This window comes from Perognathus longimembris, chromosome 2 (assembly GCF_023159225.1).
Source record: "Perognathus longimembris pacificus isolate PPM17 chromosome 2, ASM2315922v1, whole genome shotgun sequence".
NCBI lineage: Eukaryota > Metazoa > Chordata > Mammalia > Rodentia > Heteromyidae > Perognathus > Perognathus longimembris.
In genome coordinates this window covers 62,246,898-62,263,756 of record NC_063162.1, presented here as the reverse complement: position 1 = coordinate 62,263,756, position 16,859 = coordinate 62,246,898, and the positions used below count along the sequence as shown (strand labels likewise).

Below are 16,859 nucleotides of genomic sequence, written 5' to 3'. Positions count from 1 at the left end.
GAGAGTGGGGTATTAAAGTCTCCCACTATGATTGTGTTTGGGTCTATCTTGTTCTGTAGTTCTGTGAGAATTTGCTTGACATATGTAGGGCCTCTTTTGTTAGGTGAGTATACATTTACCACCATGATGTCTTGATTCTGGATTTTTCCTTGTATTAAAATGTAATGACCTTCTTTGTCTTTTTGAGTTGATTTTAATGAGAAGTCTAGCTTGTCTGACATCAGGATGGCTACTCCTGCCATTTTGGTAGGTGCGTTTGCTTGGAAGATCTTGCTCCATCCTTTCATTCGGAGCCTATTTTTATCCCTTGCTCTAAAGTGAGTCACTTGTAGACAACAGATGGCAACTTTTTGTTTGTGGATCCATTCTGCCCATCTGCTCCTCTTTATCAGAGAGTTTATACCGTTTATATTCACAGAGATCAAGGATAAGAGTGTTTTTTCTCCTTCCATTTTCTTGTTGGGCTGTTTTTCCTCTTTTTTTTTTCTTCTTATCTTTAGTGAGCTGCTCTTTCTGTTGGGCTCTGGCTGTTGTAGTTTCTGTTTCTGTCTGTGTGTCCTGTACAATTTCTGTTGGGTGGGGTTCCCTTCTTAGAATTCGCTGTAGGGTTGGTTTTTTTTATTCACATACTCCTATAGATCCTCTTTGCTATCAAAAGATCTGGTTTTCCTCTCGAATACGATCTCCAGCTTCACTGGATATTTTATTCTAGGTTGGCAGTTGTTGGCCTGCAGGACTTGGATGGTGTTCTTCCATTCTCTTCGTGCGTGGCAGGTTTGTGTAGAGAGGTCTGCTGTTATTCGGATCCTCTTTCCATTGTAATAAGTTTCTTTCTTCGCTTTGGCTGAATTCAAAATTTGCTCTTTATTCTTGAGATCTGAAGTCTTGATTATTATGTGCCTGGGCCTGGCTTTTCTAGGGTATTGTATGCCAGGTGTCCTATAGGCTTCAGTTACCTGGATGAGGTCCCTTGTGAGATTGGGGAAGTTTTCTGCAATCACTTTGTTAAAAATATGATGAAGCCCTCTACTCTGGTATTCAGCTCCTTCTTCTATTCCAATTATGCGCAGATTATATCTCTTGTCTTCGTCCACTAGCTCCTGGATTAGTCTGCCCTAGAGCTTTACTGTTTCTTGGATTGTGGTAATTTTCTGGTCCTTATTGGCTGCATCATCATCCACGAGAGAGATTCTGGCTTCAATATGGTCAATTCTTTGTGCTGTGGATTCAAGTGCGGAGTTTTTGGATGTCAGGGAGCTATTTATGGTTGCCAGATCAGCTCTGATCGTGGAAATTTCTTCCTTTATAGAGTTGTATTTTAAATCTATTTTTGCATGCATTTCACTTCTCAGGATGTTAAGGTCTTCTGTAACGGAGGTTTGCACTGTATCCATTTTTGCTTCCATTTCTTTCTTGGCTTCCTGGATGTCCTTCGAGACTTCCACTCTAGACTCCTGGAATTGTTTTCTGATTTCATTTCTGAGGCTTTCCCTCATTTCTGCTATCATAGTCTCAATTGTTTTTTTATTCTCCATCTCCTCTTCAGTCGTACTGCTTTTTGGAGCTGGTGAGTTGGCTTGCCCTTTGATGAAATGTGTTATATTTGTTTGTGATTTACGCATATGGAGATCTGTGGGTGGCTTCCCTGGTTTGGCTTTGTGCTGGTTCCTGCTGGTCCGTCAGTGGGAGACTTGTTTGTGTCCTGGCTCTGGGGTTGAGTTTGGCTGTTGAACCTTATTGCCCAATGCGTGAGTATGACCGGCTCGGTTGTTGCCAAGGTGGTCACCCTCACTGCACTTGGGGGTGGGTAGGTTCTGTGTCTTTCTCTGTGGGATGGTATCCTGCCGCTGTGTTGTGCTGACCCTAGCATGCCCCTGGTGGGGGTTTGCTGGTCACTGATTCAGCGTGGCATGGAGGCTTTTCTCTTCTTTGGTTCTTTTTTCCACTTGGTATCTTGGTCAGAGGAGCTCACCTCTCAGGTAGTTCACCCACCTGTGTGGATTGCTCCGGGTCCAGTGTTGTTGAGGGGCTGCCCACCCACTTGTGCGAAATGCGCCAATCTGGGTGGGCGCTGCCACTGGGGGGCTCTGCCCTCCTGTGCGGGTGCGCCTACCACAATGGGCGCTGTGGCTGGGGGGCCCTGCCCACCTGTGTGGGGGTACGCCTACCACAGCGGGACCCGGGTTGTTGGGGTGTGCTTATGCCCTCCTGCAAGTTTGCTGTGGGGGGCGGTATGTGTGGGCCCCGTAGGATCAAGTGTCTGGGCATGGGTTGGTGCCCACAGACTGCGCCTCTGCTGCGAGGGGGGCACGTGATCGGGCCCAGGTGTCCCTGCTGTGCTGGTATTGCCCACAAGTGAGCCTGTGACTTTTGTTCAAAAAGTCTGCGAAGACCAGGCGCCTCAGGTGGGGCTTCCAATGCCTGCTGGTCCCCAGGCCCCTGTTGGGGAGGGGGCGGGGCCAGTGCGCTGGTTCAGGCTCCTCTGCTGCCTTGGCGCTGCTCCACCCCTGCTAGCTCTTGTGTCCTCCCAGAGTCTGAAGGGACCTTTTGCCGCCTGATTTGGGGGTTCTTTGTTTCCTTGGGGTGGGGAGGGGGAGGGAGGGAGCTCTAGCTTCTTTGTAGGATTTGGGTCTCTGATAGCTGGTCTCCCATTGGGGGAGGGGGTAATGAGGAACTTACTGGTCCTGGATTGTGTGTGTGTCCCGCGCTGTTGTTGGCCCTTTGGGGCTGTGGTGCTGGGGTGTGGCGATTGGTCATTTGGTGGTGGCGGCCTCGGCTCTCCCCTTCTGCACCGCCCGGTTCCCCCACTGCTCATGTCCGATCCTGGCCATGAGGTCCCACACCTCCCATTCATCGCCGTCTGTCTCGATTGTTCCGCACACCCCCTGGGGTCCATGGAGTTCTGCTGTCTGGACTCTGCACTCCTGGTGCCGGGTCCCCTTTCCCAGCCTGGCCCTGTTTGGGCCAGCATCAGTGGGTGGGAGGAGGGTACCCTGGAGATTTTCCGGCTCTGTGGAGGTTATAGGCTCTTCCTTTTTAATTTTTTTTTTCATTTCCTGCATTACTCTGTTGCTTCTGGCTGCTGTGTTTGCTTGGTTCTTGATGGGGTGTTGGGTGCTGGAGTTCCCAGCTCGCTCTTCAGTTGAAGTGAGTTGGGGTGCCTCCCTACTGTGGCGGCGCCATCTTCCTCCCATCTTTGTCTTTTCGAACTGATTTTAATGAGTGGTTTAGCTTGTCTGATATTAGGATGGCTATCTCTGCTGTTTTGGTAGGTGCGTGTGCTTGGAAGATCTTCCTCCATCCTTTACCTCGGAGCCTGTTTTTGTCCTTTGCTGTGAGATGGGCCTCTTGAAGGCAACAGATAGATAGGTCTTGTTTCTGGATCCACTCTGCCATCCTCTTTTTATTGGAGAGTTCAGTCCGTTGATGTTTATAGTTACTATGGATAGGTGTGGGTTTTTTTCCCTTCCATTTTCCTATTAACATGTGTTTTGCTTCTTTCCTTTCTTTCTTGTATTTATTAAGATGCTTTCTTATTGGGTTCTGATTATTGAGGATCCTTGTTCCTGACTCTTATCTGTTGGGTGATGTTCTGCTCTTAGAATTCTCTGTAGAGCTGGCTTTTTGATCATATATTCCTTTAATTTTTCTTTATTTTGGTAGGTTTTGGTTTCTCCATTGAAAGTAAATTCTAATTTTGCTGGGTATCTAAGTCTAGGTTGGCAGTTGTTGGCCTTCAGGACTTGGATGGTGTTCTTCCAGGCAATTCGTGCATTTTGTGTGGAGAGGTCTGCTGTGATTCTGATCTTTTTCCCATTGCAGTATAGTTCTTTCTTTGTTTTGACTGCATTCAGGATATGTTCCTTGTTATTAGGGCAGAAGCCTTGACTATGTGTCTGGGGGTGTTTCTTCTAGGGTCTGGTCTACTAGGTGTTCTATATGATTCTGTTATTTGAGTAAGGTTTTCCCTTTTGAGATTGGGAAATTCTCTGTAATTATTCTATTGAATATTCATTGCATACCTTTGCTCTGGTACTCCTCTCCTTCATCTATTCTGATTATATGCAGATTATATCTCTTCTCCCTGTCCATTATCTCCTGAATTAGTCTTTCATTAAAATTATAGTTTCTTGGAGTGTGATTATTTTCTGATCCTTATCAGCTGAGTTGTCTTCCACAAATGGCACTCTAGATTCCATATGATCAATCCTTTGAGATGTAGCTGGCGAGTTGGCTTGCCCTTTCATAAAATTTATAATATTTCTTTGTGATTTATGCATCTGGGTGAAGGAGTTATGGATTTTTATTCCCCCTGCACTTCTTTCTGGTGGCCTGTAGGTGGTGGCCTTGGCTTGGCCTTGTGCTGGTTCCCTGGTCTGCCGGTCTGATATCCTGTGTGGGCATTTGGTTCCCTTTGGCTGGATGGGCTGACTTGTTTGTATCCTGGCTCAGGGTTTGAGTTCTGCTGTTGTACCTTTCTACCCTACGTTTGAGTGTGCCCGCCTCTGCTGCTGCCAATGCGGTAACCCTCTTTGCAGTTATGTGTGGGTAGGTTCTGTGGCTTTCTCTGCTTGTCAGTGCTCTGTCATCATGTTGTGCTGAACCCTGTTGGGGATTCACAGGTGGCCAATTTGGCATGGCTTGGAAATTTCTCTCTTTTTTGTTTCTTTCCCCGCTAGTTTCTGTGACTCTGGAGTGTGCCTATCAGAGTGAGTGTTGCCACTGGGGGGAGACACACTCCCCCCTCCCCCCGCACTCCTGCAGCGTGGTGGGTTCTGGGGTCCTCCTGCTGGAGGACTAGGATGCTAACTGCATAGGCCTGCTGGGGGGCACCTGCATTTGAACCCCAAGTGCTGGTGAGTGAGTGCATGTGAGCTCATGTGCCTCTGCTGGGGATGCACGGTCCCAGACTGTTAGAGGGTGCTTGTGCCCTCTTGCGCCTCTGCTGGGAGGGTGGTATGAGTGACTCCAAGCAGGTTCAACTGTCTGAAGGTGTGGGGTTGTGTAAGTTGGTATCCACAGCCTCCCTGAGCCTCTGCTGTGGGGATGCGTGTGCTCATGCCCAGGTGACCATGCTGGTCTGGTATTGCACAGGAGCTCAAGTAAGTCTGCTGTTCAGATAGTCCATGCAAACCCAAGCACCTCAGCTGGAGGTTGAATGCCCACCAGCCCCAGGGTCCCTGCTGGGGGGGCTGGTGCACTCAAATTCGGGCGACCCAGCTGGGGTGCTTGTGGATGCTGGCCAACTGTGTCCCCCCCCCCCCCCCGGCATCTTTGTTGGGAATTGATCCACCCACTGCTAGCTCCTGTGTTCTCCCAGGAAATGTAAGGTCCTAGTGCCACCAGGTATGGCGATCCTTTGTTCCCCCAGGGCAGGGAGGGGGAGGGTGGGGAGCTCTGGGTTCTTTGTTCCCTTACAATGAGGTCCAAGTCAAGTCCTGGGGGGTCTCTGCCAGAGCTGATCTCCTGTTTGGGAGGGTGGCAGTGGGAAACTTACTGATCCTGGAGTCTGTATGTGTCCCGCAATGCTGTGGGATCTCTCTGGGGTGGGGTGTGGCAGAGGCTGCGGTGCCCAGCTCCCTGCTGTCTGGTCCTGGCCTGATCAGTTTGTTCTGGGTTCTGCATCGCTGTCTGGCTCTGCCCGGTCTAAGCACAGTCTGGGTCCCGTGGAGCTCCTGCTATCTGGTCTCCACACTTGCAGCGGGACTTTTCTGCTGTAGCGTTTGCACTCGCTGGAGATCTGCAGTCCCCGGTGCCTGGGATACTTGCCCAGCCTGGCCCTGTTCAAGCAGAGTTGTGAGTGTGGGGTACCCCGGAGAATTTACAACTTCATGCCGTTTATGGGCTTTTAAAAAATTTGTTCCTTTTCATTACCTGTGTTTCTCTGTTTGTTCTGGTTGTTGATTTTTCAGGTCTCTTGGTGGGGCGGTGGGGGTTGGGGCTCCCAGCTCTGTATTTGTTTGGAGCGAGTTGGGGTACCTCCCTATTGTTTCAGCACCATTTTCGGTCCAGTTGAGTTTATTTTTTATAATGCATTGGGCTTCCTTCCTTCCTTCCTTCTTTCCTTCCTTCCTTCCTTCCTTCCTTCCTTCCTTCCTTCCTTCCTTCTTTCCTTCCTTCCTTCCTTCCTTCCTTCCTTCCTTCCTTCCTTCCTTCCTCTGTTTCTTTCAATCTTTTCTCCCTTCCTCTCTCTATCCATCCCTCCCTGTGCCTATCTTCTGCTAGGCTTTGAGATACTTGCACGTCCTCCCACTGGAGCATTTTCCCTATTGCAATAAGGAAATATAAATTCTTTTTTTTTTCTTGGCCAGTCCTGGGGCTTGGACTCAGGGCCTTAGCACTGTCCCTGGCTTCTTTTTGCTCAAGGCTAGCACTCTGCCACTTGAGTCACAGCGCCACTTCTGGCCAATTTCTATATATGTGGTGCTGGGGAATTGAACCCAGGGCCTCATTTATACGGGGCAAGCACTCTTGCCACTAGGCCATATCCCCAGCCCCAGAAAATATAAATTCTGCCAGTGGCTCACATCTATAATGTTAACTATTTAGAAGGCTGAGATTTGAGGATCTCAGCTCATAGCCAGCCTGGGCAGGAATATCCGTGAGACTCTTATCTCCAATATACTTCCAATATCAGGAAAAGCAGGGAGAGATGCTGTAACTCAAGTGGTAAAGCACTAGCCTTAAGCACAAAGAAGCTCAAGGACAGTGCCCAGGGCCCTGAGTTCAAGCCTCAGGAGAAGCAGAGAGAAAGAGAGCGAGAGAGACAGAGATAGAGACACAGAGAGAATAAATGGAGCATCTTCAATAGGTCTGGATTTGTTTTTCTTTGAGACTGACCATGTGGATGGTGCCTATCAGAAAGGATTTGTCCTGAAGTCCCAAAAAATAATGCTATTGCAGCATTGAGGCTGGTTGAACCATGTGAACTGTGTTTGAGTTTCATTAGACAAGATTCCTTGACTAAAAGCCTGGCTTCTACAAGTTTTTCAAAGCTCCAACTCCATCAAAAATATAGATTTTTAAAAATTGTATTTCTGTGTTAATGATATTATACAAATTTTGTATTTCAAGGTAAAATAAAGATAGAGATGTTCCCAGTTTAAAAATATCTTCTTTAATATATTACTAGTGTGAAATGTTGCAGAGGTAGTGTGTTATACTGGCCACCCAAGTGGGACTCCAAACTATGGCAATAAGGTCACCAACACTCAGTCAATCTGGCTAGGAGTCTTTATTAGCTTCGCAGTGGCTGTCCCCACCATTGGTGAGTGGAAACAGCCCTGAGCTTCAGTAGGGCTGGGTTTTCTAAGGCAACTACAGCACATAGGTGGTGGCATAGGTGAAAGCAAGCAGGTGTAGAGAAGCAGAGCTGGAAGTTAGTGATTATGGATGATTACAATTTCAGTAAACAGGCAATATTGACCAGAGCACATTCCAGGTTTTCCTTATCAAATCTAAGACCAGACCACATTTCAGGTTTCTGGGCTCCTCCTGAGTTTTACTGCTATTTACCGAATTCTAGGAACCCAATATTTAACTCCATAATTTACTTTTAAGTCTCTATTTCTGGAATTTCCCCAACCTCAATGGGGCTTTCTGGGGAGGGGGGTCATCATAATCTGGATGTCACATTCCTAAATCCTCTTTTGAAGGGGGGTGCCCAAATCATTGACGCATTTCCCCACCTTCCTCCTGACTTAAGAGTTGGTACAGAGCCTAGGGGTGAAGGGGCATGAGTTTGACTGCCTGTGCTCTTTCTTGAGCATATTCCATGAGACAAGGTGTGGGCCAACAGTCAGGACTAAGAGTAAAAGGGCGAGAGGGCCTGCCAGGGAGGTCATCAGGGTGGTCACCCATGGTGAGCATGAGGACAGGGATGGATACCAGTTTTCTCCTTCTTGCTTTCTTCTATATTTTTCTTTCAGATTTTTATGTACCAACGCCAGGCTTCCCCTTAGAATTCCTGATTGGCATGGAAACAGCATTCTTCCCCTGAAGCCACACATATCCCACCTTCATTCATGAGGAGCAAATCCCACCCCTGCCTATTTTGCAGGACCCCCCCCCCCCCACCACAGTGTGGGAATCAAGCTGTTTCTCAAGGCAGGAGATGGAATGTTGTAGCTGGCCCAGATTGAAGGAAACCTGTTCCCTTAGTTCTAATTTATCCTGCAATCCCTCCTCCTCTAACAATGGAACCAAAAGGTGGGGGGGATGCTCTATGGGTCCTTTTCTTTTTCTGGGTTCTGTGTAAAGTGGCCTCTAGGTTGAAGTGGGTACATTCTTCGCTGCCATATAGATTTGGGGAACAATAGATTTGGGGAACAATGAGGATGCACAAGGCCCTGCCTTTTTGTTTTTCCAGTACCTCGGAGGCTATGAATGCAGTTAGCCTGTTTGTGCAGGCCAGCATGTAGTTTCAGGAACCTGCTAGTAATCCCTATCATTTTTGATATTTGTTGTATGCTGGGCACTGTTGCAGACATTTACATAAGGAGATCTTTCCAGTTTATATTTAGATGATATCACACAAGTCTGCAGTCCCTTAACTCTGCAGATACAGATAAACATATAGTTCCACATCAGTGCACCAATTCCAACCCTGTTTATATTATAGACAACTTGATGACATACAAACTACTCATAAGCTCCACTTTTAAGACATACTCATGCCATTTGCTACATATGCAAACTTTCTGGGGTTTGTCTTCCTCGCTTTTAACACACTAAATCCTTTCCAATCTAAGGGAATCATATCAGTTTCCTCAATTCTCTTTCTAAAGTCTTTCCTTATACTGTTGTATAAGCTCTGTCTTATAAAACTTCACATATCCCCATCTATGCCATCTTCTACTTACTTGCACCATCAGCGACTCACTTGGACATTTTGTGGTAACTGAAGACAACCCTTACTTTTCAAATCTCTTTCTTATCCAGAGGAAACCATGTTTTTGTTTCCTCAATCCCTTTCCAAGGCTTTCTTTATTAACTTTCCTCTTTCTTTACATTCCCTTGAGCTTCTTTAAGGCTTGAGTTTAAAACTGTCCACATTTTTCCTTTGGCTTGTGGAACCAGGTTTTCTCAGAACTACTGAAGGGAAATTTACTGTGACTCTACCCACTAGCTGCTGGGGAAAGCAAGAGGAGACAGGGGCCAGTCTGGTGGGACTGCTGCTCCTAAGCTCACTTCCAGAAGGAAACAGGTTACTACCATACCAGAGCCGAGTTATCATTATGTCTGGAGCCAGGGGTCCAGTTAACTCAGAGGAGTTTATGTGCTTGAGATAAATCCAGTGGAGGAAGCCTTGAACCTATACAGCTGTGGAAGTAGAAAAGGTTACCACAGAAAGAATGTCCTGCAAAAATCTTCAGCAGATCCAAAGCAGCCTTCCACCGGGAAGCAATCCCAAGTGATGCAGTCAGGCAGAGTCCTACCTACTTTCTCCAGAAGAGATGGGCTGGATCTAGGCTGTGGCCATGTCTCCCAGGGGCTTCCCTGAATCATCATACCACCTGCTGGGTTGCCTGCAAATGTCTTTGTAGACTGGTTAATGACACATTACATCAGCTTGGCAGGCTGAGGCCCCACTGGTTTTTAAGACAGTTTTAGGCAGTGTCTCGGGGCAACTTACCAGGGTGATAACCTTTGTTACTCATTACCAGTGTTTTCCATGACTCTTTAATTTATCCTGCCTCATCTTTGAAAAATGACTCTGGTCCCCTTATATTAAAGGGGGGAGCGGTGAAGATCATCCATCTTCTGTTAATTCCTCAAGCTAATTCAAGGGTGCTGACCCTGCCTACCCAGGGACTCTAAAGCCTTAGACTGTTTTAGGTAGCCGGGATTAGATGTCACTAGGAGTTTCACTCCAAACTGGAAATTACGTATAACAATTGCACAGACCTTTTTCTTGAGCTCCAGCAGTGTAACCTGTTTAGCACTCTGGTTTGCAAAAGCGTTTTTCTGGCTGCCTGGGGAATCTGATTACAGGTCACCATAACAATGCCTAAGTTACCTGTATACACCTTAGATAGCTCTCAACCACAGGCCCGCAAGCATCCTTCCTTGAAAAGGTGTGCCAGCTTAAAATTAATTGCCAGCTAAGGCCTTGAGCAGATGTGGGGGTAGGCACTTTTCAGCTATCTCCCCCATTTGAGAACCTTAACTTTTGACAACCGACTATCACAGATGACTGGCGAGTCCCTGCCTAGCTGTGAATGGACATGGGGATTAGAAAGACATACTTACAAACTAGTCTCCTATGACCTCCCAGCTCTGACCAGTTTTTGAAATGGCAAGCACAAGTGACTCTAGGATATGACAACATCTCTGCCATCCAAGCAGTAGCTTGTAACTGCCTCTGGATGCTCCATGGCTTTTTTTCCAGGAGTGCCCTTTCCATGGTGGGATAAATGCCCTGTTGGCATTTCCCTTGGCCAGTCTCTGGACTTGAACTCAAGGCCTGAGTGCTGTCCCCCAGCTCTCCAGCTCAAGGATAGCACTCTGCCACTTTGAGCCCAAAGCAACTCCACTTCTCTGCACTCTGCTGGTTGATTAGAGATGACAATCTCTCAAGGACCTTTCTGTGCCCCAGCTGGCTTCAAACTGCAGTTTTCAGATCAATGAGTCTTACAAAAGTCCACTTTACTCCAATTAAAAGCAACAGGTGGTCAACACAAGAAGTAGTTTTAAGCATGCTTTTTACCTGGAAATTATTAAGGGCCCAAGTTACATCTGACAAACTTATATATACCATATGTCCTCTGTGGGCCTGCCTATGATTGTTACAGAAAACTTGCAAGGCAAACTGGAATAGCAATTCCTAATTTTTCCTTCCTCCATAGTTTTTCCTTTCTCTACTTTGAAACAAACATGACACTTTTACTCTTCTCTTTGTTTAGAAAGGTAGCCACTCCTCTCGACTTCCCACATTCTTACACAGCAGACACCAATTTTCCCTTCTCCCAAAGCTACATTTTTTTCTGCAGTCTGAGTTACTACCTAGAAAGCCTCTGAACGCAAATGAGTTTTTCCTTAGTGCAAGAATTGACAAACAAGGAATCTCAGAGCATCTTTTTGCTTTTTCCAAAAAGCATGTAATTACAAAATGGGCATTGAAACCAAATTACATTACACAGATAAACCTTATTAAACCCTCGTTTACATCCCAAGAGGAAGTTCCAGAAATACCAGTCACATCACCCATTTCCAGTGTCCATCTGCAGGGAAAAGAGACAGGATGAAGATAGGCACCCATTTGTGGGCTCTCTCGACTTCCCCTCGCTTGGGGGAGGAAGGGGCTTGTCCGCCCCTTCCTGGGTGGCCCTTTATCACTCTCAGGTGGGAGCGATGGCCACAGGTAGCCTTGTCTCTCTCTCGTCTTCCCCTCGCTTGGGGGAGGAAGGGGCTTGTCCGCCCCTTCCTGGGTGGTCCATTATCGCTCACACGGGAGCGATGGCCACGGGTAGCCTCGGTGGTGTGTGGTCGCAGGGTGCCCCAAAGCTGCCAAGAACGACTCGGACGCATGGGTCCCTGGATAAAACCTCTAGGGCTTCTGTTTATTCACATGAGGAGCCTCCCAGATATACTCCAAAGGCGGGCACAAGAGAGGGGCCCCTGATTGGTCCCAAGGGGCTGACCCAAAGTGATGTCAGACTTCCTTCTCTTCCTGTTAAAGACAGGAAGGGGAGGGACAGGCTGAGGTCAGCTGTGGCCCCTTAAAGGTGCAGCTGACCCCAACACCCATTCCATTTACACAATGGGGATATACCCATCCCCCTCCTTAGGGTTATGTAAACTGGCTTTGTACCAGCTCAGCCTCTTCCAACATGTGTGGACTCCCCCCAGGGCCTATTCTATCATGTGTGGACTCCCCAGAAGGGCCTGTCCCACCATGTGTGGACTGGCTGAACTTCACCTTTGCAAGTACACCCCTTACCCCCAAAATAGGCCCACAGGCCCATTTTCCTGTCATGAGAAACACAAGCAGTCTTTTTAGACAGATAGAGCAGATGAGGCTTTGGTCTTAATAAACCTTTACATTTAAATTTCTAATACTTAGCCTCAAATTTTAGGAGTGAAGGGAAATCCCAAATCCCCGAAGCCTTTTTGCTAAGCCAGATTACTTGATCATAGTATAAACAGCCTTATGCATTAAAGTACCAGATTTTCTTGATTTGCAAATTAGAGAAACCTCAGAAGACCTTTTAAACACCCAAACCTGATGATTTTTTTGGAGTTTAAACTCACTGTCTTTTTGTGTTTAAAGTATAAACCCATCCAATTTTTCACCTTTATTACAGCATGCTGGTGGTTTCTTAGACATATTCACACATGTATACACTCATACACACACAGTTGTTCACAAAGATCTTAAAGCACACAAAAATAAGACAAAACTTTAACAACAAACTTTAGTTGGTCTTCATTTCTCCAGGATCTGCTTGTTTCCTTTTGAATACATTCCGTTGGAAGAAGGCTGAGTGGGGGTCACCTGAAACGAATCTGTCCTGACTGTCTTCTATCCACTTTTAGACAAGAGCACTTTACAACTTTTTACACTACCAAGACCAGCCAAATGTCTGAACCAAGCTTATAGCTGTCTCTTTAGCCAGATTGCTAAAGGACCAAACCAGGCCTGCAACTGCCCATGCCCTACCTCTTAACTGCCACCACACAGGGACATAGCAGGCCTGTGACTGGGCCTAGCCAGAGTCTGGAACTTTTTATTACCTCAGAGATGTTTAAATAAACAACAAAAATACAGAAAACAAGAATTCACATTTAAACTGATACCAATTTTTTTTTTTGGCCAGTCCTAGGCCTTGGACTCAGGGCCTGAGCACTGTCCCTGGCTTCTTCCTGCTCAAGGCTAGCACTCTGCTACCTGAGCCACAGTGCCCCTTCTGGCCATTTTCCATATATGTGGTGCTAGGGAATCGAACCGAGAGCTTCATGTGTAGGAGGCAAGCACTCTTGCCACTAGGCCATATTCCCAGCCCCAATTTTTTTAATACAAGACAAAAACCTTAAGGCTGAGGGGGGCCGAATGGGCCCCAGCTCATCTGTACCAGTACTGTGAGTCCACCGAGTCGAGAGTCTGCTGAATGAGCCCCCACTCAGCATCAATAGAACCTCCCTTCCCCAGGAAAACAACAGGGAAAAGGAGAGAGAAACAGAAATTTACTTCCAAAAGATTTTCTTCTTGATAACATGTCTGGCACCCATGAACTGGCTGTCAGAGAGGAAGAAAAACCACAGGCTCTAAAACATCTCTGGGGGTACCTCCCCTGTGGAGATTTCCATCCCCAGGCAGCTGGCTTGCTGAGGTCACCCACCAGTAGAATAAGAGCACCAGCAACAGTCAATATGTCCATCATTGACAAACAACACCACCAGAACAGACCGGGACAAGTAGCGTGGCCACACAGACAGAACTTGACCCACCCAGAGCCCTGACAAAACATGACCCACCCAGATCCCTGTGGATAGGGCGATGTCTTGCCACTAGCCACTACCCAAGGTAAGGGTGTACACTTGCCTCAAAGTCACCCTTCATCTGTTCCAACCAGCACACACCAACCTGTTTCAGTTGGTACACAAAACACAAAACACTCATCTCCAGAGGATTTTCAAAAATACTCCTGCACAAGACCCTGGGAAGTGACCAGGGTGTTGGGTCATTGTCACAATCTTAGGGTCAAATATAAAGCATTCTCTTGGTGGTTGACCCTATGGACAGAGGGCTCTTCCCTTTCCCCAGGATCCCAGGATAAAGGCCTGAGGATGGGATTTCACTGGGGCCTCCAAGAAATGTAGTATACTGGCCAAACAAGTGGGACTGGAACCTATGACAATAAAGGAACCAACACTCAGTCAAGGCTAGGAGTCTTTATTAGCTGCGCAGTGTCTGTCTCCACCATTGGCAAGTGGGACAGCCCTGAGCTTCAGTATGGCTGGGTTTTTTTTAAGGCAACTACAGCACACAGGTGGTGGTGTAGGTGAAAGCAAGAGGTGTAGAGAAGCAGAGCTGGCAGTTAGTAATTAGGGATTACAATTTCGGGTAAACAGGCAATATTGACCAGAACACATTCCAGGTTTTCCTTATCAAATCTAAGACCAGACAACTTTCTAGGTTTCTAGGCTCCTCCCGAGTTTTACTGCTATTTACCGAGTTCTAGGAACCCAATATTTAACTCCCTAATTTACTTTAAGTCTCTCTTTCTAGAACTTCCCTATCATCAAGAGTGCTTTCTTTCGGGGGGCGAGGGGAGTCATTACAGTCTGGATGTCACAGGAGTGACATAATGAGAATAAAAGCACCCAGTGATAGCAATTTTAAGTATCATAACAAAACACTTGAACATCTATAAACTATTATATCAATACAAAGTATAGAATCACATGACTGAGGTTCTATCTCCCTGAGTCTTTGGAGAAAACATGCATGTAGGGAATCAGTGCTCTACCTCAGCATGCTTGGCAACTGCCCATTGGTGACAGCTCTGGGAGAGGGACCCATCATAAGTAATCATGATTCTAAAGGGCTAGCAATTGAAAAATGTACTAAAATAAGAGCCATGTTCAGTTTGGGGATATCATAGCTAAGATGAATTTTTTGTATACCGATATTCCAGCTCAGGGTCTCTTACCCTTCTTTGGCTCTTTTTGCTTAGCACTGGCATTCTACCACTTGAGCCACAGTTCCACTTCTGGTTTTCTGATGATTATTTGGAAATAAACATCTCATGGACTTTCTTACCTGGGCTGGCTTTGAACCATGATCTTCAGATCTCAGCCTCCTGAGTAGCTAGGATTACAGATGTGAGCCACTAGCACACAACTGTATTCTTATTCTTTTTTCCCTAGTCCTGGGGCTTGAACTCAGGGCCTAGGCACTGTCCCTCAGCTTCTTTTGCTCAAGGCTAACACTCTACTACTTGAGCCACAGCACCACTTCTACCTTTTTCTGTGTATGTGGTACTGAGGAATGGAACGCAGGGTTTCATGCATGCTAGGCAAGCACTCTAGCACTAAGCAACATTCCCAGCCCCTGTATTCTTTTAAAAAAAGGGATGAGACCCCACACAGTTTCATTGATGTTTGGACTGAGGCTGATGTACACAGATGTAGCTGAGCCCAGGGCTGAACCAAGGAACAGCACTTCTGAAGTGATAGGTGGTCCTTCAAGGAGAGATACAGTGGGAGCATTTTCATCTTGGCTTAAGCAATTGGTGAAGAATGTGGACCCAGCATTGGAACAATTCCAATCATTTCCCTCATCATCACAACCCAAAGTACACCACTTATCAGTTAAATTATTTTAGTACCATTCAGTAAATAATTATTATTTCCATGTAAATGTAAATAAGCTTGTGGATGAAGACAGTGAAATGGAGAGAGAAAGGGTAAATCTATATGTTTCAGAGATATCAAACACATGCTTTATATTGAAGAAAAATTCACATCCACTGTATCAATCCAGGATTGATATTCAATCATGTCAAGGAGTTTGCAATTAATAGTCATCAACATGCAGATTCTGAGGGAGAGAATAGATATGCACATCATAGTAAATGCAGGTATGAAAAATAGACGGTTCACTCCAGGAGGCTCACAAAGACCCACGTGTCATGGGCACACATGTGAACCAAATATTGGCCACATAGCTTCTTACCACCTTTCACTCCAGGTCACATGACTCTCCTTACCTCAGCATCCCCCTTCTGCACAGAGCCTCCTGGAGAGCCTGGTAGACCTGCTTGTTGCGCAGGGAGTAGATGACAGGGTTCAGCAGAGGTGTCACCACTGTGTTCACTAGGGCGGCCTCTCTGTTGGAGTCCAGCCTGCTCATTTGCTTTGGCTTCATGTAGATAAAGATACAGCTGCTGTACATCAGGGAGAGGACCATGAGGTGAGAGGAACAGGTGGAGAAAGCTCTGTGCCTCTCCGTGGCTGAGGGGAGACGGACGATGGTGGCCACTATGTTGCTGTAGGCCATGGCAGTCATAGTGAGGGATGTAAAGAGGACAACTGAAGAACAAGCAAAGGCCATCATTTTGGCAGATCTGGTGTCAGAACAGGAGAGATGGATCAGAGAGTTGAGGTCACAGAAGAAGTGAGGGATGACGTGGGGACCACAGAAGGACAAATGGTAAATCTTCACCAGTAGACCAGTGACAAGTATGAGGCTGGTAGCAAAGCAGGCTGTGACCAGCAGGAGGCAGGTCCTGGGGTTCATGATTCTGGAATAGTGCAGAGGCTTGCAGATGGCCATGTACCGGTCCAGGGACATCACAGCGATGATGAAGAAACCAGATGATCCCACAAATAAAAAGAAAAATATTTGTATGAAACAGGCAGCAAAAGAAATAGTTTGCCTTCCCAGAAGAAAAATAACCAGCAACTTGGGAATAACAGTGCTGGTGAAGCAACACTCAATGAGAGAGAAAACGCAAAGGAAGAAGTACATCGGTGTCTGCAGCCGGGCATCGGCGCAGGTGATGGTCACAATGACTACATTTCCTGTGATGGTAACCAGGTAGGCCAGCAAGTGCACGGAGAAGAGCACCTTCCCCAGGTGCTGGATAGCAGGGAAGCCCTCCAGGGTGAATTCCTGGATGGTTGTTCTGTTCCCCATTTCCAAAGACCTGCCCTCTCTGCTTGTGAACCTGGGGTTAGCAGATTATGAGCCAGGTGGGCCTCTGAGGAGTCAAGACTTCATCATTTCCCAACATGCTTAGGTTGTGGTCAGGGTAAAATTGAACAAATGCTGCTGCTCCCTGGCGTGTCCAGTCAGGGGTTCCTGTGGATTCCTGTAGTCCACAGATATGATGGGTGGCTGTTATTGTTTCTCT

General features: G+C 46.8%; 1 protein-coding gene across 1 annotated transcript; it reads right to left on the bottom strand.

Annotated features, from left to right (window-relative positions):
* Positions 1–15,709: 15,709 nt before the first annotated feature.
* On the bottom strand, positions 15,710–16,642 carry LOC125344501 (olfactory receptor 6C75-like). The gene has a single exon (XM_048337017.1). It carries the CDS (start codon positions 16,640–16,642, stop codon positions 15,710–15,712), a length of 933 nt encoding a protein of 310 aa, XP_048192974.1.
* Between the last annotated feature and the right edge of the window lie 217 nt (positions 16,643–16,859).